The sequence below is a fragment of the Amphiura filiformis genome, chromosome 1 (genome assembly GCF_039555335.1).
Source record: "Amphiura filiformis chromosome 1, Afil_fr2py, whole genome shotgun sequence".
Taxonomy (NCBI): Eukaryota; Metazoa; Echinodermata; class Ophiuroidea; order Amphilepidida; family Amphiuridae; genus Amphiura; species Amphiura filiformis.
In genome coordinates this window covers 48933983-48956987 of record NC_092628.1, presented here as the reverse complement: position 1 = coordinate 48956987, position 23005 = coordinate 48933983, and the positions used below count along the sequence as shown (strand labels likewise).

The 23005-nt window shown below is 36.6% G+C and overlaps 1 protein-coding gene across 1 annotated transcript in view; it reads left to right on the top strand.

Annotated features, from left to right (window-relative positions):
* Positions 1–2963: 2963 nt before the first annotated feature.
* The window catches only part of LOC140161293 (uncharacterized), a 46018-nt gene continuing 25976 nt past the window's right edge, over positions 2964–23005 (top strand). The window contains 11 exon segments of the mRNA XM_072184771.1: positions 2964–2986; positions 3434–3498; positions 4856–4929; positions 4931–4972; positions 8263–8331; positions 9976–10116; positions 11896–12022; positions 14234–14351; positions 14853–15016; positions 16482–16641; positions 19442–19589. Of these exon segments, the coding sequence (XP_072040872.1) occupies positions 2964–2986; positions 3434–3498; positions 4856–4929; positions 4931–4972; positions 8263–8331; positions 9976–10116; positions 11896–12022; positions 14234–14351; positions 14853–15016; positions 16482–16641; positions 19442–19589 (1131 nt within the window).

The following is a 23005-nucleotide window of genomic DNA, read 5'->3' as shown; positions in this document are numbered from 1 at the left end:
CTTTTTTTTATTGTCATTGCATGCTATTTAGCTCTTTTACTGCTAGCAACATTTGGAATTTATTGAACATTGACTTCAACGTACCACACCACCAGGTTCAACTAAGTTAGCAGATAAAGGTATAACCAGTTATTGACTTTTCTCCTCAATAAGCAAACACTTATTGATTGGCTTGAGCAAATAGTCCGGGCGATTTGTATTGCACAGGGCTCAAAACTCATCAATGCTAATTGTATAGCTGAACGAGGCTTTAAAATTTGCGATAAAAAATGCTTGAAAATGCTGTTATGTTAATCGATAATAAAGGAAATGTGTATGGCATTTGTTCAATATTTAATTACCTACTGAATACGCTGAGAATATCCCATCAAACTGAAAAAAAAGTCTGGTCAGATGGGGTATGAAAAGTCGGGTATGAGAAGTAGGGTCACAAATTAGCTCAAATTGTACCGACCCACCATCTTGTAGACCTATAAAATATTTCTTTAATGGGCATGCATCGTGCGAAAGTTGGAAGTAAAAGGAGGTCGGAAACCAACCATCTTGTAGTCTTAATTCTTTTGGCCAATAGAGCTAAATAGTTACTAAACACCTTCAGAAGACATAGCATGTGTAGCAGTCAGATAGTTAATAAAAAATATTAATGTGCATGAAAAATCCGCAAGTCAGGAGAAAATTATTTCGGAAACCATCTTGTAGGCCTATATATTTTTTTTTAAATGTGCGAAACTCGGAGAAAAACGAAAGCAGGAACCCGTCTTGTAGGCTTATTCTTTTGCACCAATAGAGCTAAATAGATAACTAAATACCTTCAGAAGCATCTTCATCTAACTGCTACACATGCTATGTCTTCTGGCGGTATTTAGTTACATGATGCAGTCATGTCTACAGTAGAATTCACCTCGACCTTTGCAGGACTTAAACCCCATTAAAAGCTATTAAACCAAGATAACACTCATTGAAACAGCTCAACTGATTAAATCGGATCTTCTCTGGCTGTGCACGTGTGTCTGTTTTATATGTGCGATATAGCAATGAGCTGCTATAATACAGCTTCAGTTGGGTAACCGATTATAAAGGAAACGCAAGGAAACAATTGTTCACGAAATGAGACAATGGCCTGCTTTTTGTTAACCAGCATTCTTGAAAATGAGCAACATAATGATTGTTGACTTAACACGGTTTGGAAATAATTTCTTCATATTTTTGGTGTTATCTGTCGTTTACATATCCTTCCTAAAACACAAAGTGCGACCCTTTGTCAATCACCTACAGTACCCAATTTCGGCATACTATATAAGAAACTCATCATGATGATTGCCAGAGAATAGTTTAAATGTAGCTTGTACTGCGTTTTTTGTGGCATCCTTCAGAAGTGAGCGGTCCGATACCAATATTTTCGGTCAAATCTCCATTCAATTAACACGGGAGTTGGCTAGCTATGCCTTGCCCTCACTCATATTTTACAAAAGTGCGACTATTTCTGAACATCTAACCTAGCTGTAATTTTAGGTCATGTTAGAGAAATATATTTGCTAGAAGTTTGGAGAATAAGTTAAATATTGGCTGGTTATTTTTCACACAGTGATGTTAACTAGGCAAGTGCCCATTCTTCCAACATACATCATTTGTAGAGGTCACGCGTCAATGGTGAGAGCACTGTGTATTGTGTATAGGAAAACGGACAGTAACTGCAGTATGAACTATTTAGGTCTACAAAAGAATAAGCCTACAAGATGTTCCGACTTTGTTTTCTCATGACTTTCCCATCGTGCATACAGTGGCACGTTAATATTTTTCTTTAACCATGCATAGACAACTGCTATATATACATACCCAGTACAGTCTTCTAATTGACATTAAACTGTTTTAATTTTTTGGAAACATGAACAAAACCCGATGTTAGGCCTACAGCAGAATATGATGCACGGTCAAATTAACTACAATGCATCTAAGGGTCAATATTACTTAACTTATGATCCTATGTCAACTCCCAAGAACATGACCTGTGCATGCTTATTATTACAAACTACCGGAAAAATACTACAGCCAATAGACCAATCACAAAAGCAATGTATCTGGTACTTTGGGATAATGAGTACATCATTCTGCGCTTGTGAAATGCATCCATAAAAGCTGAGACGAATATACCTATAGTATATTCGTCTCAGCATAAAAGTGTATAAATAGGGGCAGACATTGCAAACTAGCATGCATTCACGTTTTGCAACTCAGTACAGTCTAATTCTAGCTCCGGAGACAGGCGAATATCAAGACCCTCGAACAAAAGAACCAGTACCAAAATACCTATTAGGCTAAATCATAAAAAAAAGTTAACACAAGAAGGATACGCACCAGATAAGTGGTATACGCCCGCCTCACTTCGAACAAGTACATATAACATTTCCCATAGTCCACCAGTCTATGTAAAATATCCCCTAATAAATTTACAAAATAACGCAACAGTAAACCCACAGTTCCGCCTTCTTATTGTTACACATTATATTATTGTATACATCATAGTGTACCCCTACTTGAAGCCTAACTGCGAGATACCAACGTTACAAAATAATAAAATAAACCCACTCCACACTCCCCAACCACCATCCTAGCTACGCCTATACAGGGTTCTAAAAAGAAACAAACATCTAACACAACCATAACGTTTCACCCACTACCATACCATCACCCAAGAACCAAGAACCTTACACACGAACCGCGAATGCCGAAAACCGCGCAACCCGAGAACCGCTCTAGTTTTAAAGCTTATTTTTTGTACTTTGTAATTTCATTATCTAAAAATTGAAAATTGCAACTTTTGTCCGGGACTTTTGTACACCTGGTTATGGAAATAATGTACACTTAGTACTTCTTTATTTGTTTTTCTTCCATTTTTCAGAAAATTGCATTTACTATCTGATTTCCTAGCATTTCTCCTACATATGTATTCAATTCATAAATATATGTCAGCCTTCTTAAAGCGATTGTGAGATAATGTTATGAATCTTAATTTGTCTTTAGAATGCATTTAAATGGGCATTTCGTGATCCACAGCATCATCCACCCACTTTTCTCCAAAAAAGAAGATTTTTATATCACTGGAATCCTCTGGCTATCCATGTTTCTATGTACAAAAAATTTCTTGGAGATTAATTCGTTTAGCAAAGATATCGTGAAATTTGAATTTTGTTCTGCTATACCAGAACGAAATTACAACACATTGTCTTTGGAGCGGTGTGATACACATAATCATGCATAACTCGCAAACGCAAAGCTTTTTTCGTGGATATCTACTGAAAAATGCCATAAAAAGAGGATGCTAGGATCACAAAATACTACTTTAAAAGTCTTCCGTTGTTAGCTTCATTCTCTTGCCCAAAGTGTCGTCTTATTTACTGATCATTGGATTTTGCTTTGTTTTTCTTCCATACAGACAAATATTGAAGTATTTTGAAAATTCCTACAGTTTGAATGAAAGCATCTTCACTGTGATTGCATGTAAGTAGAAGTAGAGTTAATACAGTCTGTAAAATATCTATTAAATTAAGTGCTTAAAGTTTTCTCAATACATGAGGGCACTCGGGCAAAAGTGATTTTTCAAAGGACACCAAGGGAGAATACATATTTTCTTTAACCTAGGCAATTAAATATGGTAGAATTAGCACTGCAATTACAAGTGGAGTAGAAGGGCACTCTGTGACAGCATTATTTTGCTTTCAGTGCTTTTGGGCCCAGAAAAAAGCTCAAATGTTTCAATTGTTTTCTTAAAGATTGGTAAAGTTTGTGCACAGTTGCTTCTTACAGGTGGCATGCAACCCCAACATGCTTAATTATGGACTGAAAGATATTGAACTACATGTATTTATTTATCAAAATATAACAGGGCAAAGTATAAGTGCCTAGGAATTTGAAGGTCTTGTATCTTGAACAGATAATGGGCCATTCCCGTTGAAATCCACACTGCCCCTGTGGAAGATTTTGTAAATATCTTCCAGGGGGGGGGGGGTATGTTTTTCAAACGTAATTGGTCAGGGTTAATCATTTTGAAACTCATACCCCACCTTGTGGAACTACCTGCCCGAGGATATTGTCAAAAGCACCTCCCTGCCATCCACCAGCCTTTAAATCGTCTGTTTGTCTCCACCTCATGTAGCCATTTGGTCTCCTTTTATTTCTCCGTTCCACCTGTCTTTGTCCTAATTATGTTTTTTATTTTTTGTTTGTTTTTGATGTAATGGGCATCCCTTAAATTTAGTGATTTCACTATATTGGGTTTGTCCAGGCTTTCTAGCCTATTGTTATAAATATAAATAAATAAATATAAATACTTGTACATAATCACCCCATTTATTTTCTGAATGTTCCTTTTTAATTTCCTCATTATCATTTGTTCTTGTTCATGTGAATAAATATGTTTAAATGCATGCTTGAACCATTTTTATACTTGTTCTCAAAAATACAAAAGTTGCTAGGCAATTAGTTGAGTTTGTAGAGCATAATGCATAGTTTGTATCAAGTTTATGAGCCTGGAAAATGGGGGGGGTGTACTTTACATGTTATGCAGGGACTTGTGGCCCAAATTTGTCTGTTTTTCATAACACCCATTTCAAACAGAAAATCTGCAGACTTGGGTCCATATATAATAACTTTAAAAAAAAAGTCCGATGGGTGATGGAAACCCTGCAGTGAATTTCTGATCATCCAACGGCAGGGATAACACTGATTCTGGAGCTCCCAGGTTAAATTAGACATTTGTTCTCAACAACTTGACCCATTTACATGGTGATTTTTGTTCGTAACATTTACTTTTTTGATCTGAATTCTTCATTTTTTTTGTTTTTTTATCATTTCTTAGCTGAGAAGGCTTTCTACACATGTCCCGACAGGCTTCGCCTACCTCTGATATTCTACTATGGCATACATCTGGCAGTCGCTCTATATGAATAAGTTGCTCTTAGCTGGCCTAATTAAGGTAAGGTTTAAGGTCATATTGAAGATGACGATGATGATGATGAAAAGTGCGCTTGATGTACATGTCACCACCCCTCCCTAAAATTGACCTTATCACCAAGCCTATTATTATATTAATTATATGGTCATACAAAAAAGATCTATATCAGGCTGCCTCAAATAGATTTGTTGAAGCACCACATGAAATAAAAGAAAACGGTAAAGCGCCACTCAATGGCTGCTAAGAGTCAGAGGGGGGGGTGTTCCCCCTCTGAAGCTATCGATTTTTTGAAATTTGAGGTGCAAATGACGTCATTTGGTGCAACATTTTGTACTACTTTAGCCTGTCTTTACAAGAATAACATGGGAATCGCATTGTTTAATGTTGAAATGTAGAATATTGGAGATATTCCTGATGGATGAAGTTTGATCAAAGGGTTTGATTTGATTTGATTATTTTTAATTAATTTTTTAAATCTAAACGGCGCCTTGCTACCACTCGAAGCAACTGTGATGCGCCTAAAAGTGGCCACAAGACCGCTATTTATGGACCCCTGATCTATATCAATTTAGCGGTCTTGTTTTGGAAAAGTTAAAGCCAACAAAGAAATCTGCAGTTCTGAGCATCTGGTTGCAATTGCATAGACCTACATGCTAGATCTGAAAAGCAAATTAATCGAGACCCGAGTGCAGGTGTGGAGATATGATTAGGTGCTGCTATTATAAGCAATGAAATACTAGAAGTTTTGCACTCATTTCATGAAATCAACAGCGGTGTGAAGAGACTCATATCATGCTAAATTTTATCATAAAAATGAGGAATCTTGAGTAGTTCCCTTAAGGGTGGTCTTAACCCTGGAATTATGGAAACTTTGGAGCCTTATAACTTCTAAATTGTTGGTCTGAAGTATATAAAAGTATACATATTTAGAATGGAAATAAGTGGGATTTTTTTGGGAGGGTACTTTTAGTTGTGTCTAAAATTCCAGTTATGTCAAGGGAGCCCATAGCGCCATTAGGCGAACGTTTATGGTATCTTGAATGGTGTCACATGAAAGAGAAAAGTAGAGAATATAATAAAAAAATATTTCCCCACTCATGGGTGGCACTCTTTATAGGACTGGCATATTCATAGGGGTCCTTTTCATATCTAGAAATACCAAGAAAGTATGACCCCTCGAGTGGTGCCCCGATCAAATGAGAGAGAAAAAAGTAAAAAATATAACAATAATTTGTAACATGACTCGCGCACATACTTCACGCACGGCATGGCTGCACCGTGGGCTGCACAGTTAAAAATCAAGGAAGACACTGGCCTACTTCCTTAACAGCTGGACAAACTCTTGGACAGGTTAAGTGTTAAATAGTAAGTTGTCAGTGGGGCAAGATTAGATAAAGGCATACAAACTAGGGTATGAGATATTAGGAATTATTTCCTAGCCTCTTATTACCACAGGGTGGCGTGCTATGTAGCTATTCAAGACACAGGATATGTAAGGGATAAACTGTGCATATGAGATATGGGTGCAAGTGGCATCATTTCACTGCCGTGAAAAAATCACAGTGCAAATTGCTGTGATTTCTACTGGTAGTGATAATACACTAGACATTGTGATTTCTGACCACTTTATTGTCAATACAGCTATTGTAGTTGTACGTTGCATGATTAAGCGCATTGTAATTGGTTGTAGCTGGTTGACTATGTGATATTTTTTAAGGGAAAATGAAAGATAAATTAAATTGGATAGGAGATACACTTGAGAAGATTGACCAATTAGCTATACAGTTGATGAGCAGTTGAGCACTCACAGTGGATCTGTACTTTAGCTATTGGTAGACAATGACATGCAGATCCTAAATTGCGTGCATCCCTCCCAATAGATCCTTGTATGACAGTCAGAATTAATAGGTAAATTTTCACGGGAAAATTTTCTGGACACGTGACACCCATGGGCGCAGACATATTAGCATTATGGAATGTGACCCGAGCACAGCGGGTGTTCTTCCAATGTATTTGAATAGGAAGAATTCTTCCTTTGAGGCAAAATAAGTTAATAATGTTATGGTAAGAGTTTCCGTAGATAAATATTTTTTTCCGTAGATAGATATTTTTGAAATTACGTTTTGATGATATTGTGAAAAAATTAAGATACCATAATATTCAATAAATTTGCAACGCACAAATTTCTATCAAAATTGCGGTCAAAAATACTATTCCAATTTAAAATTACTAAGACTTGAATAGCGGGGGCACCGTCGGGGGACAGAGATCAGGCTCGAGGTTACACTCACATTGATACGCATTGGTCACGTGTCCAGAAAATTTTCCCGTGAAAATTTACCTATTAATGTTGACTGTATGAGGGATATGGTCTTGGTCACAGCCATTCCACCCAACAGACATTATTATCAGGGATATTACCTTCCTGAACATCTGATTGCTTACAATTAAAGACCCTACTTATTGCTCACAAAGACCCTATAAGTTTCCATCTTATAAAGATAGAATCAAACAAACTGAAATGTGATGGTTATGAATAAATGATTTTGCATCATTTCCAGGTATTCTGAAAAACATGAGTCAGCATTTTTGCTTGGACCTTAGAATATATCCTCAGGATATTCTTCAATTTCATTGCAAAATGTTTTCATTTTTCACAATACCCACCAAACAACTGATATGTAGCCATCAATCTCTTTTATGTTTTGGAATAGACTGATCAGATGTACTGTAGCTAAAAAACTTCATAGAAACTAAAAAGTGATATCTCTGTTTATAATTTGACCATAAAATGCTAAAAAACCTTATGTGAGGTACTGATGTCTCTGTTTATGATATGACCATTAAATTTAAAAAATTGTGAATTATATTATTCATATCTCCATAAGACAGTAAACAAATAGTGGCTGCATAGGTTTGAAAAATGATCAATAATATAGTCCAAGCAAAGTATTTGGTGTCAAACCACATAATTTAATTGCATAGCAATTACACAAATTTTCGGTCATAGACCTTTGTCAAGTGTGAGGTGAAAACCTTTTGCATGCTGGAAAACAAAGGAAGGCATGAACCCAGGTACTTGTGAGGAAAATGAAAAGTGCAATGCGCACACGGGAACGCGCAGCGCCTAGAATTATAAGAAAATGTCATTTTAATATTAAATGAACAGCTGGGCGTGTGGCATGCCATAGTACTCAAGCTTTGATTATGTTATGTGTTAAGTTATTACCATGGCAGCATGGGAGTTAAGCTTTGCAAAAAATGTAATGCCTGTGAATAATGGCTTGTAAATTCTTTTCTTTCTATTTCAGGAGCGAATCAATTTAGAATTTGAAACCATGTTTGAGACTGGTGTTGATGAAATGAGCTGGGATGATACGGTAAGTATGAAGCCTGACCAGGGCGTCGCTAGATAATATGATTCGGGGTGTACAGTATGGTTTGCCGACGTAAATTTTTTGTAATTTGTTGCCACAAATTTTTTTTAGCCAGGACGGCGCTCAGAAATCTAAAAAGTGGGGGGGGGGGGGGGGAGGTAAAAAATTTTTCAAAATATTTTTTTAACTAGTAACTACTATACCATTCACAGCTGATCTATTACGTTACAACAACACAGTTTCGTAACACATTAATCTGTTATATCGCTCTCAAAATTTGTCGACAATCACACATACCTTTGACTACATTTGCCGACAGTCACATGGTTTTGCCGACAGCAGTCAAATTTTGCCGACAAGATTGAGTATTGGGGGTGTCACCCCATACCCCCCCCTAGTGATGGCCCTGAGCCTGACCAACCCAGATTTTACATTTTTTCTTTTGTTTTATTTTGCTTTATGCATTTAAAATCAACCATTTTTTAAAAATAAAAAATTTCAACTGAAAAAAAAAACAAGTGAAAATTGTTGTTTTTACAGATTTGAGTGATTTTTATTTTTTAAAAATTTAGTCTGTGAACAGTTCAAATCCTGTTGCAACCAAGTTTAGATGAATCCAAGTGTGTGAAAATATTGGATCCAAAACATAATTATTATGATAAAATTAGTGTGTCAAGGTGGAGGCAATGCAGCTGATGCTTTGTGTTCGCAACCCGAGAACTTCGAAAAGGGCGGACCTTTTTATTTTGATTGGCATTTGGGGGGGTGTTCCCTGTATACAGCTCTACATGCAAACTTTTTTTATGCCTCCATCGGAGGTATTATGTTTCCTGGTTGTCCGTCTATCCATCCGTCTGGGTGTCCGTCCGTCCGAGCTTGCGAGTGCAATTTCTTGGAACTGGTAAGGCGTATAGTGATGCAATTTGGTGGAGGGGTGGCAATTGGCAGTCTCCAAATTTTAGCTGGTTTTAAATCGCAAAATATGGTAATTAAGTACCTAATTTGCATAATTTATGCATATCAAGGAAAATAACCTTGTGCACAGATTATCTGGAGACAGCCAGAAGTTCTTGACCTGATTTTGCACAAAATATACGTAATCGCAAGGTCATTGTGAGGTCATTTGGGGTCATCCGGGGTCAAATCGATATATATTGTTGCAGGTTCATGAAATTTGGTGGGAACGACCACTGTAGGAAGACAAAAATGTCAAGGTCATTTTGGGGTCATCCAAGGTCATCCAAGGTCAAATTGCCATAGAATGTCACAGATTCTGAAATTTTGTGGAGACGAGCACTGAAACAAGGCAAAAATGTCAAGGTCATTTTGGGGTCATTCGGGGTCATCTGGGGTCAAATCGCCATACACTGCTGCAGGTTCATGAAATTTGGTGGGAATGGCCACCTTAGTGAGGCAGATAATGTGAAGGTCATTATTGGGCCAAGTGAAATTGCACAGGTTAAAATGATGGGCGTCAAGGTGGAGGCATTGCGGCCGACGATTTGCATTGAGAACCGCGCAGGTCGAGAACCGCAAATTTCTAGTTTGATAAGGCATAAGGTAGCTATAGTCAAGATATTACCAGGATCCATGTGGTAACATCAGAATTTGAGCCTTTAATTTTTGTTTGAATCATATCTATTTCAGGAGAACTATCGCATGGGTGGCAGTTTTAAATGGCCATCTTTGGATAAGGTGGTTGAATTCCGCGCCCAAGTTCGACAAATTGTGCGAAGGGTGATTCAGGAGACTCCGCTAGAAATCCCAGTTACACAGGAAAGTCAATGGGTAAGCTAATATTTACATGTATGTATGCATTCTTGTGTTGTTTCTCGCGTATCAGGAGGCGGGGGAGGGGGTGCAGACTGCAGAGGTCCCCAGGCTTTTACTTGGCAGGCCAGCTCCTTCTACATGTACCGGGCAGAAATCGACCAGAATTGCCCTGTAAATGCTCTTTTTAGCCCGGGAAACGCCTTGTCCTTGGTTTGTGCTCAAATAGTGTAACAAAGTGGTTTGGGTAAATATAAAATGCGACCTTGATTTTGAGCCAAAATTGGGTCGATCCTTCATGTAATTATTTCGTGTAATCTAATCCTAACTCTAACCCTAATCCTAACCCTAATCCTAACCCTAACCCTAAGCCTAATCCTAATCCTAACCCTAATCCTAACCCTAATCCTAATCCTGACCATAATCCTAACCCTAAACTAACCCTAACTCTAACCCTAACCCTAACCCTAATTTCGTGTAAAATTACATGAAGGAATAACCCAAAATTGTTTAACATTGAAATTGTTTGTATGCTTCGCTCGCTCGCTCGCTATGGTCACGTCCAAATGACCTTTTGATCAAGACCTTTTATTTGAGAATACATGTATGAACTGACATGATGCATATAATGATATATTCATAGAACTTAATTTGTAGATTTCAGACAGTTACAGATGATAAAAAAGTGATCACTTCTCTATAACAGGGGTGTGATTTGTCTGGATTTTTCCAGATTTTCACAATTTTATGGATTTTCAGCCCGTTTTAGTGTATTTTTGCCCAATTTCATGGGTATTTTCTGGATTTTTTTACTATTTTCTGGATATTTCACAAGCTTTGTATCGCACCCCTGCTATAAAGTTTTTTGTAAAAATTATAAAAAAAAAAAAAGTTAGCTTAAAGTAAGTAGAATGTAGAGCAGTTTACTCTAAAAGGACACAACCAGGGTTTAAAAAAACCTTTTTTTAGTCTCGGTAACAGGACAGGGAAGGAAGTAACATAGCAGATTAAACCATTTGAGGAAATGAAACCAGGATTTTATCTCTGTAGTCTGGGAAACAGAAGCAGGATGTTAGCAGCCGAATAGGGCCATTTGAGGAAGTACTTGGGTGGATGAATAGCCCTGTTGAACTCGATTTGATACTGGTGTAGAATTCCAGAACTTCATTTTTGTTTCATATAGGATGTGTTTATTTTGGTGCAGTACAGGAGCAATTTATTCATTGGAAATGATTTATTCATTCGGTCTACAGAATACTTTCATTCATTTGATAGTTTGTTGCTTTCGTTATGAAATTGCCTTTTCAAGTGTAGCAATTTAGGCTATTCCAGTTGAAATCCATACACCTTGTATGGAAGATATGACCTTAATCTTCCACACAGGGTGTGTGAATTCATTTCAAACAGGGTTACCTGAATGAGCGACTCCATTTGAAATCTTCACCCCCTGAGTAGGAGATTAAGGCCATGTTTTCCATAGTAAGGTTGTGTGGATTTCAACTGGTATAGCACATTTATACTTTTTGTGCACAGGGCTATTCCAGTTGAAATCCATACACCCTAAGTCCTTGACCTTAATATGACCTTAATCTTTCACACAGGTAGTGTGAATTCATTTCAAACAGGGTTACCTGAATGAGTGACTCCATTTGAAATCTACACCCCCTGCGGGAGATTAAAGTCATGTCTTCCATAGTGGGGTGTATGGATTTCAACTGGAATACCCCGTTGTACTTTTTGTGCACACATATAAAACTCCTGTTAACCTTGAGTGTTTTATTTTTGTTCACCCGACAGTGGGCAGTGTTCATGGGCATGGACCATGAGAGAATACACATTGAGACTTCATCTGTGCTAATAAGGCAACTTCCTATTCACATGGTTCACAGACCTATGGGATGGACTATAGCACCAAAGCTACATGGTAATTAATAGTTTCATTGTTTGCTTGATAAAATTTAGACAAATTTAATTAATTACGATGTTTCAGTAGGTGGAGTTTATGTAGCACCAATAATATATGATACAAAAACTCCATGCACAGTGCTGTCACATGGATAACAGGTCTACTCCTCTAGCTAATAGCTATATCCTACTCCTTTAGCAAGTTCTAACTGGCAATACAAGTCAAATTACGGATTAATCTATTTTTGACCAATTTTTGGAAATGAGGTCCAAAACATTTGTTTTTGAATATGTTTCTTATGCTGTGACAATCAAGCCCAAATACTTGTACTAAGACTAGTTTCTAATATCTTTTATGAATTTGATCAAAATTGACATGAAATATTAAAATTATGAGCAAAGTCACATTCTATTTTCAAAATTTTGAATATTTAGACTTGTGCAAAGTCTTTGAGTTTGTGACTAGAATTGTAAGAATACATGCACAATTGCATGGTTTTGGTCCATTTTCCCTCAACATGCAAAATTATTAAAATTTGACTTTTATTGCCAGTTAGAACTAGGAAGTAGGATTTAGCTATGTTTCATTTGACAAAACAAGGATTTGATTTTTAATCCCCCCTCCCCCAAAAAAGTGCTGTATTTTTCTGGGATCTGGAGTAAGGGATGGACTATTATAGCACCAAAGCTACATGGCATTGGCAATACATGTAGTTTCAATATTTGCTTGATAAACTTCAGACAAATATAACTAAGATAATGTTTTGATAGAGTAATGTAGCTTCAATATTTAACACCAAAACTACATGCATGGTTAGTTACTGTCATCACATGGGACTATATAGTACCAAAGCTACACTACCAGATTCCTATTGCATTGGGCCGTCTGCACAGGTACCTGGCACCAACGTACTTGGCTGATACTGTACAGTACCAGGGGAGTCTGAGATTAGTACCAGTGCAGTAACACTGCTGGTGGGTCCTGTTTAGTAGGAGCATTGGTACTGTGTAGGTACTCTGTGTGTACCAGCCCGGTACCTTAGCAATGATGTACCTGATGTGCAGGTGGCCTCAATAGGAATCTTGTAGTGTACTTGGGATTAGGTTCATTGTTTGCTTGATAAACTTCAGACAAATATAATTAATAAAGATAATATTTTATAAAGGAATGTAGGTAAACACCAAAACTTCATTCATGGTTATGATTTCTTTGTTTAGTGAACTTTAGACAAATATAATACTCATTAATTACCAGTGAACACATAATTGCTCAAGATTAAAAGATTAAGATAGTTTTCCATTAAAAACAATTAAGATATGGATAGTACGAAGATATTACAGGGACAGATAGCCAGTTCAGTGAGGATTTCAAATTACCGGAATTACAGAAATTTGGCCAAAAAAAATCCAGAAATGTAAAAAAACAACACTTTTTTTGTTTGCATTTCTGGAATTGGATGATGATAGTTCATCGTAAAAAGAGCCAAAAAGGACGGGTGATACCCTGCAGTGTATTCCCGGACAAACCACTCTAAAATGTTCAATAACGCACGAAGCCCTCAGCCACCTGTCCAAGGACCAGATGGATTTACAGGAAATGGATATGTTGCCCATTTACATCCCTGAATGCAAATGCTCCCATCAGAGATCTTGCTCCCCCAGTTGCCACCCCCAATAAAAACAAACAAATTTTGTGTACAATTTTGGTGGCAATTTTGCAGATATTTCTTGATTTTTGACCTCCCCTGAAATTCATTTTGCCCCCCCCCCATTCCCCCAGGGAAAAAATGTCTTGTGCTGCCGCTGAATATTGCTAAAGTTGTAGCTATCCCATCTCGGTTACTCCTTCCATTTTATATGATGTGGTCATTTCATCTCAAGTTGTAGTGTGATCATTGTGTGACTTCTCTCTAGTCCGAAGGGTCGCTAGTCCGAAGGTTCTCTTGTCCGAAGGTTCTCTAGTCCGAATATAGAATAAGGGTTATGGTTTAGGGTTAGGGTTAGCGAGCCTTATTCTATATTTGGACTAGAGAACCAGATATTCGGACTAGCGAACCTTTTTCAGAATTCGGACTAGCGAATGGTAAATTACGTGTTCGGACTAGCGAACCATAGGACTAAGGAGCCTTCAGACTAGGGAACCTTCGGACTAGAGAGTTGTCACCGATCATTGTATCTATGGGGTGTGGTCATTTAATCTGTTGTGGTGTAAACAATTTATCTGTTACAGGTGATGGTGTCAACAAGAATGTGTTAGTCCAGGTGAATGAAACTGATGTATCTGTTGGTAAACCAAGAGACTTCCCAACATACGGATGGGATAATGAATATCCTGAAATCAACAAAAAGTGAGTATTTAAACTATAATACTGGTAAGCAGATGTACAGATGGCAGGCAGGCAGGCACAGTTTTGCATTGTAGCCAGGTTTGGGAATGGTTGGGCACAATTTGCGGTTTGCACAGATCTGCCGTCTTGCTACTGAAATGATGTTCTCCCTACAAAGGCATGCTTAAAATGTACATTTTTGTTTCTACACGTTTCTGGCAATGTGCCAGAAGGCTTAAGCAAAGTGTACACGGTAATTAAAAAAATCATGCGTTTTAACAGCCGTACGCACACACAGCACACGTTTTGAGATGACCATGTGATTGGCATATATGAATAATTTATTTGGGAAAGTTTTTAGCACTTCCTGATTGATGTACATTGTACTAGTCAACATTAACTTAATTTTATCGAATACATAAAATCGATCAAGGTCCGTCCGAGAAAACACTATTTTGTTTGTGAGAAATTGCTCTAAATTACAATCATAACACCTCTGGCTGTTTATATTTGAATTTACAGAGTGCCTGCATTTGAAGCCTCAGCTCATCTGATCACCAATAAACAATTCCTTCACTTTGTCAACACTGATGGTTATAAAAACAAACAATGGTGGAGTAAGGAGGGCTGGCAGTGGTGTGAATACCGCAATACAAGGCATCCAGCCTTCTGGGTCTGTGAAGAAGGTAAGATGGGCATGGCTGTTGAATAGTCATACAGATTTAAAAAAAATTGAATCACTACTTTAAAAATAAATCTATATACTGCTATTATTAATAATGTCCTATTTTTTATGAACACAATAAAATTTCTTAATTAGCATCATATGCCACCTGGAAAGGTTATTGTAGACCTATGTATTCATACAGATGTTTAATTTATATTGCATTATTGTACTTAAGCCACCTGGAATACCAAATGCATAGCCAAATCACCTAATATACATAGGAAATACTGGGGGGTACTCAGTACAAATGACCATACGGGGATGTGCCACAAACATGGGTAGCATTTTCGGTCTTTTTGTATATCAATGGCCCCTTTTTCTAGGTCAAATTTGGTATATGGGATGGGGGGGGTGACATGGTGTGTTTTCAAAATTTTCTCTTGAAAATAGCCCAATTTTGCCTGAATCCAGCCAAAAATTTTGAAATTTCTACAAAATTTTGGGGAAAATTTTGAAAAAATAAGACAATTTGGGTTAAATTTGGCAGAAAATTGACTTTTGGTATATTGATGTGTCCAAATTTCTTGAAAAATTGGTATATATTGATGGGTCCATTTTCAAATTCTCAGCGGCACACCCCTACCAAAATCATCCTCTTTGCAGCGGTTGCCACCAGAAAAGTTATTTAGATTCGCAGCATGCCGATGAATTGATATAGTGTAACCATGTCGCTGGTTAATTGCGTCGTCGCTAGCAATTATGGGCATCGACAGATATTGACTTCCCAATATCTTGCCATGATCGTTTTGCTCTGTGGTTTGTCATTCATTACTTATAACCTTTATATTAATGTTTATTGTTTGTAGTACTTACATGTACATGTACTTGGAGTTTAATCACCGTGAGCAATTTGTGGATCTGTTGATATAATTCGGCAAAGAATGTATATTAAGTAAACATTGCCGCCATTCATCAATGCACTCAAGGACAGTAATTTGTTAGGGTATTGTTGTCAAGTGTTATAAGCAGGGTTCGAATTCAGTCAATTTTTTTGCATCGCAGTTTGTGCTATGCAAAACACATGTTTGCATAGCAGTATAGCACTTTTAGCTATGCATTTTGGAAAAGTGCATAGCAGTTGATGGAAATTGCATCGCATTTTGCGATGCGATACCGTTGAATTCGATCGCTGGTTATAAGCCAGTTGCAGGGAAATGCAACGACAAAGCCGATGAACGGGTGACTGAACATGGCTTTTTATCGGGCAGACACACATTTTGTTAGTGCATATCGCAACAATACATGTATTTTATTTCTCAGCATAGTTGCATCAACTTGGGTTTGCGGGCATGCCAACAAGTTATTCTGCAAGATTGAGCACCAGGTCTTTAATGACAGGTCTGTCTACTGTGTCAAACTTTGTTCAAATTGAAACTATATAAAGGATAACCTCTAACATTTTCTGTGTGCAATTTTTTCACTAGGATGTATTTCAAATGTTGGAGGCACACTGTCTGGTCACAGTCATTGCAAACCAGTAAATAACAACCAGCAAGATACTGAGAACCAATCCAATGGCAACCTCTCTAATGGGGTCATAGGTCAAGAAAATGGTAACACAGAGCAGCTGCAAGAAAAATACAGGTAATAAGACCTTTCAAAGCCAACAAAGAAAGAATCTTGTGTATGTAAAGGGCTGTTGTACATGTATGTATTGTATGGTTTATTGTATTGTATATTCGTGAGTGGTCATATGTGTGCAGGATTTGAGGGCAATTGCATACACACCATGCAGCTCTTTGAAGCTCATGATAACTGTGACTTCCAAGTTTCATGTGATGTGCATTGACGGAAGAAGTGATCTTGTTGAGACTTCCAATGAATAGAGAATAAAGAGAAGACATACACATTGAAGTTTGGGATCAGTAGTTGTTCTCGATGTGTTTAGACTCCATGTATCATGTAAGAAAACTTGCACTGGAACGGTAGTTCTGCAAATTTTACCATCTGATTAGGTGCGCAAAATGTCTATAATGCAGCATTGACATTTGAAATGCTTCATCATTTTAAATTTTTGAAAGACTTCAGGTTTAATGGGTATGGTTAATTGGAATTACTGCCTAATCAAAATGTGCACCACAAAAATGTGAAGTGAAGAAAACTTAAGGTGTGTTAATATAATGTTCAGATTCATTTATTTGGTTTCATCTCAACATAGAATTTCACAAATATACATAATAATAATAATGATAATAATAATAATTGTAATATTGAAGTAATAATATTAATAATAATAATGATAATAATAAGAGGTGAAATATCATATGAAAGAGACCGGGATGCCAGTCCTGAATGCATAGCGTGATTTAGGTGGCACCCTGTGGTTAACAAAAAATATCATATAGGGCCTAATATAAATACAATTACGAAAAAAAGAAAAATACAAAATTGGAATAAGCATATATGGTCGAATCCAACCGAAAGTGTCCACGGGCCAAAAATCAAAGTCCGAAATAAAAATGTCTCCACAATTTTTTTTCCTTTTGCCCATTGATTGATGACATATTGGCCTTATAGGAACCAAAAGTGCCATTTCTAATCTTGAAAAATAAATCCAGGACGTGTGATAGTAAATGTGATATCAAAACCCAATGTTACCTACGAATACCACTAGGATGCTTTCACTATCGCAATACTAATCAACCTAAAACAAATGGAATATTCCCATAAATGCTTTTTTTTTTTAATGTTGACCACAGGGTGTCAGGAAAATGCTAGCTCAACCAGATAATATTTGTTTTTATTTTTATAACGCGATCAATATGATCTTAGTCAATTTATGCTAGTTTATTTTGAAAATGAAGTTTAGGTCAGTTTCTGTATTTTATTTATCAAATGAGTATGAATCAATTTACACATTGTATAAGAACGAGTAGGATACTCGGTAAACATTAAAATGAAGCACACATGACAGTTGACAAATCCAAGTATTTATCCCTTCTAATCTTCTTTGAATCTGATTTTTCTTTCAAATGAGCAGACCGTTGTCTATTTCAGTACATATTTTTCAACAATTAAGCCGTATTCACTTTTGCATGATGGGCATGTATGTGAATTCGCAGCTTTCATTGACATATGATTTGATAGCAAACATACAGGCCTTCGTTATGTACCAATATGGGCATTGGCATGAATGGCGATGTCTCACAATACTGTCATGATGTCAAATTGTATTCGTAGGTAACATTCGGTTACCGAAATTTTACCTACGAATACTTGCTTTTATTGTTGACATCTCAGAAATATTTAAACGCAGGCTATTGAAACTTGGTAGAAATAAAGAGTGTATTATACCCTGCACCTATTGCTTAACTATTGTTTACTATTCTCTCACATTGTGGAAATGACACAGCTTTTAACATGTATTCGGAGGTAATGCATATTTTTTACCAAACCTACCTTTGTGCCATTTAGAATTTCTGGCAGCTAAACACAATAATAAAGATGTCCGAATGCAATGCATTTCAGTATTGGACATATCAAAGCTTGTATCAATTATGGATTTATTAGTGATTTCCATTTTTAAAGATATATCTAGTGCTATGAAAAATTGTATTCGTAGGTAATGTAAAAAATACCACTCATAAAATTATCACAAAAAATTCATAATTATGTACAAATGTGTGAAAAATTGAACAGGCAATCTTTGAAAACATACCTTTCAGGAAATCAATTTAGATTCAATCCAATGACTTCTTTTCATAACTGATTTAGATGTTTTTAAAAATACTTTAAGAAATATTTTGAAAAAATGGGTAAAAATAGCATGTTTTGGGGTCTCTGTGTCTAAGTTTTTCACAGAAGGGGATCTTATTATATATGGCGCGAATCGTATGATCAAGGCGAATAAACACAATACAAAAACGAATGCCAATTGATTAATACTTTTAAGTTATGGCCCTGAACATGCCGTGTACACTTTTCGTTGGATTCGACCATATATACATAATAAATTTAAAGAAAAAACAAAAACAGAAAAGAAAAACAAGGGTATATACAATCACTAAATATTTATACCATGGGAGATATTTTATACAGAAAGCATAATAGCAATAAGATACAATTTGATACAGAAAAACTAAGTACTCGTGTGTATAATATTAAATATATAAGAATATGATTTAGGAGCGAGATTGTATAAAGATGTAGTCAGAACAGCCTTTTTAAATTATGTTCTGGTTTGTATGCTGTTTGAAGCAGGACAAATTGCAAAACCAAATACACTGAAACAGAAAAGTAAAGTGAAGGTTATAATTTGACTATATACTAATAATTACCTATGATGTTCTTGTATTAGCTTGGCAAACCAAAGGTCAATCTATTTTGTTTGAATTTGAAACGTAGCAGTGTTTTACCCATGTCATACATTGAATTTGTTACTTAGATTACGGATCATTTGTGATGAAATTGACATGCCATGGGACTGGCCGGTTGTAGTGAACTACCACGAAGCCAACGCCTATTGCAACTGGCTCGGACAAGGGTACAGATTGATGACAGAAGCTGAGCATCATGCCATACGGGACCCAGAGGTTGGTATCACATCAGTATTTGATATGTATTATGAATCAGTTGCATGTTGCCTATTAGGGGATTTTTACAACAACTGGTATTTATATGTCATAGGGATTCTATCATTTGAGTTGTATTACAAATTAATACATTTGTAGTTCTGAAAGTCTTGTGGTTGCAGAATTAGTACATTCTCAAAAATTTGTGATTTAAAGAGGAAGCCCTGCCAGAGCAGTGGTGAACCAAACTTGCCTGGTTATCGAATTAATCAGTGACATTGTTATCTCTGAATTTGACAGGTGCTATTTTTGATACAATAACATTAAAACATTAATTAGCACCTGTCAAATTCAGAGATAACCTTGTCACTGATCAATTTGATAACCAGGCAGGTTTGGTTCACTCCAGAACTGCTCTGGTGGGCTTCCTCTTTAAGTACAATCTCAAAAACACCTATACTGACATGCACCTAATTTACAGGATGTGGTTAAAGTTTGTTGCTCTTTGAGCTAAATGCTTTCTTCACAGTCATTCTGACGCTCAACATTTAAGGAAAGTATGTGTATATGATATGATTTCAACTTCTTCAGACGTCTACCGAGCATACAGCTGGCCGGGATGGTCCTCATTTGTTATGTGTGCCAGGCATAGACCACTTTACATCATTGTTTATCAACAAAGGCGAGGGACTGGTCTATCAATATGCTTGAACGAACAGCTACACTATTCAATGGCTTTCTTGTACTATATGAAATGTGGTGGGCGATTTAAAATGCATGTGCTCTGGCAAACTATGATGCTTATGCACACTGCAGGGCAGAGAACAATGGAAATTGCCATAATTCGTGCACATACTGCCAGCAATGACGTCACATGTCAAGTGGTCTATACTGCCAAATATAACCAATTCATAAGTTGGGCTTATTGTAGATTGAGTATTTCCTTGAACCCAAAAGATTTTGTACTAAAATTATGAGTTTATGTTGATGTATTATGTTTACATTTCGTTAAATTGATAGCTACACTGCAAATGATGGCTTGATTCTACAGTTATAATTTCATTTGAATGAACATAGCTGAGCAATCGTATTTCAAATGACAAAATGTTGGCAGGTGAATTACTAATCAAACCGATCAAAAGGCTGGAATTAGCAAAGCGGAAAACTGAAAGTGCGGATGATTATGTAGCCTGAAAACTGAAAGTGAGGTCGTTTGGGTAGCCTGGCTGCTAATGATAGCCTAATTGGAGTTAGCTAAGCCAATGCCATCAATGGTTGGAAGGGTCCAATTATAAGAAAACTATAGGATATACCATCCAATCTTGAGTGAGTTGCATTCAATTCCATGGGTGTATACGCTCGCATTCATCATTTCATTATGGATGTGTAAATTTGTTTGTCATGCCATAATCATTCAAATGAAAATATTACTGTAGTCATTTGTGTAGGTTTTCGTGAACTAAAGTGGGTCTCGTCTCAAGTTAATGCCATGTTGGATTTTGTAGTTTCAAATTGTGCAAGCTAACCTTATCTCGCAGGCGTATACACACACGTAGAAGGACGATTTGTCTGTACTCTGGCAATGCTATCGTTTACACGCACTGACGACATGCTGACACACTTAACAGTTTTCAACTTGAGACGAGATCTAGTAAAGAAAGTAGAGAAACTGTAGTTATAGTTTGCACATACCAATATGACTATTGTTTTTATAAAGCACACATCAGGTACCATATTGTGACACATAAAATTTAATAATTGAAAGTAAAAGCAGTCAGTTTGTGTGCATGTTAATTCAATCAGGCCTAGAAATCTTGGGCAGTGCAGGCGTAATCCATTCTCCATTTTGCAAGAATTTGTGATTTGAGCAAATTTCATCTCCCGCTCCCGCGCATGATGATTGAAAAAATACTGCCCTCTATCCTTCTGATTTAGTCATCCAAAATGCATGGCCGGTTTGGCGAATGAAAACCCCCGTAACCGAATGGCTGTTTTTGCTATTAAAATACCTTTTGAAATATATTAATGATTGAAGTAAATTATACCATAATTCACCATTTTGGGGGGTTCAGTTGCTTAAAAATGTAGTATAAATGTGACCGTACACCACGAATGAGCCGTAAATGTCCTCAATTGTATTCTGAGTTACAGCGTAAAATGGGCATGAAGGTGTATTCATAGGTACCTCAATTTGGTGCTACGTGTACTTCATTTAATGAGATACACGTAGCACCAAATTGAAATACCTATGAATATGACCTTCATGCCCATTTTACACTGTAACTCAGAATACAATTGAGGACATTTACGGCTCAAATAGTCAAACCGGGAGATCTTTTATTCTTCCTGTAAACTGTCATTGTTTATGTGAATATATGTGTATTATAGCTTTGTTTTTATTTTGCTGTTTTGTTTTTCCCACCCAATATTTATCTACACCCTTTATTACAGAATTAATTGATATTTCCTCTGAATATATGCAAACCTTGTATATATTATTTAGCTGTGATAACGACAAGCTTTTTAGAATGGATCTAGCTGGCTGCAGTAATGTATAACGCACAGAATACAGTGAGTTATTGTAAGATGTCCTTGCGACTCTAAAATGGCTGCATCTGCATGTATTTATAATTACAGGCCAATGAAGTGCTGCATGTTTTTGTGATAGTAACCCCAGCATTGCATGCTTGCAGTTGTTTGGCAATATTTGTTCTTCCATCTGTAAGTGAGGGAATTATCAAAGTCTTGTAGACAACAAATTTCTTTGTTCAAAAGTAGCTAATGCAGGTCATGTAAAAACAGGTGTAATGTGGTTTCATATGTAGACCTATATGTTCATGCATGCCACTGGTAGTACTTTATACAATGTTTCGAATTATCTGTATAGTCTGTGCAGTTGAGTCTTGTGATGCCATGCAACAGAGTTGCCAATGTCTATCGTTGAGGTTATTGAATTCCCCAAACATAGCACATTATACCATTGACCATATGGGTACGGAGAATTCGGCAGTGTTGTATGTTGACTGCATGGGCACTCATGAATGAAGCTGAATGAGCGTGTAAGCTTACCCAATTATCAGCATTATCTGGCATTTCTTGGTGTACAAAATATTTTAAACAATAACAAATACATAGTACCTTCTTTTGTGTCCATTGAATGCAATCAGAAATCCAAATCATAGCATATAATATCCATGTAAAATCCATAAAATGAGAGCTCCCATCTTAATATGCCATGTCAAAAACAGCTCCAAACTGAATGACAGTTATTTTTCAAATCCACAACAATATTGTCATGTGACAATTTGCATATCAGGTCAAATGCTAATCCAAGAAAAGTACAAATTAAGTACACTAAAAAGTATATAAAAAAGTACAGTTGGTGACCTCCTAAATGTTTAAGTCCCAGAAAAGTACAAATTAAGTACAATGGTGCT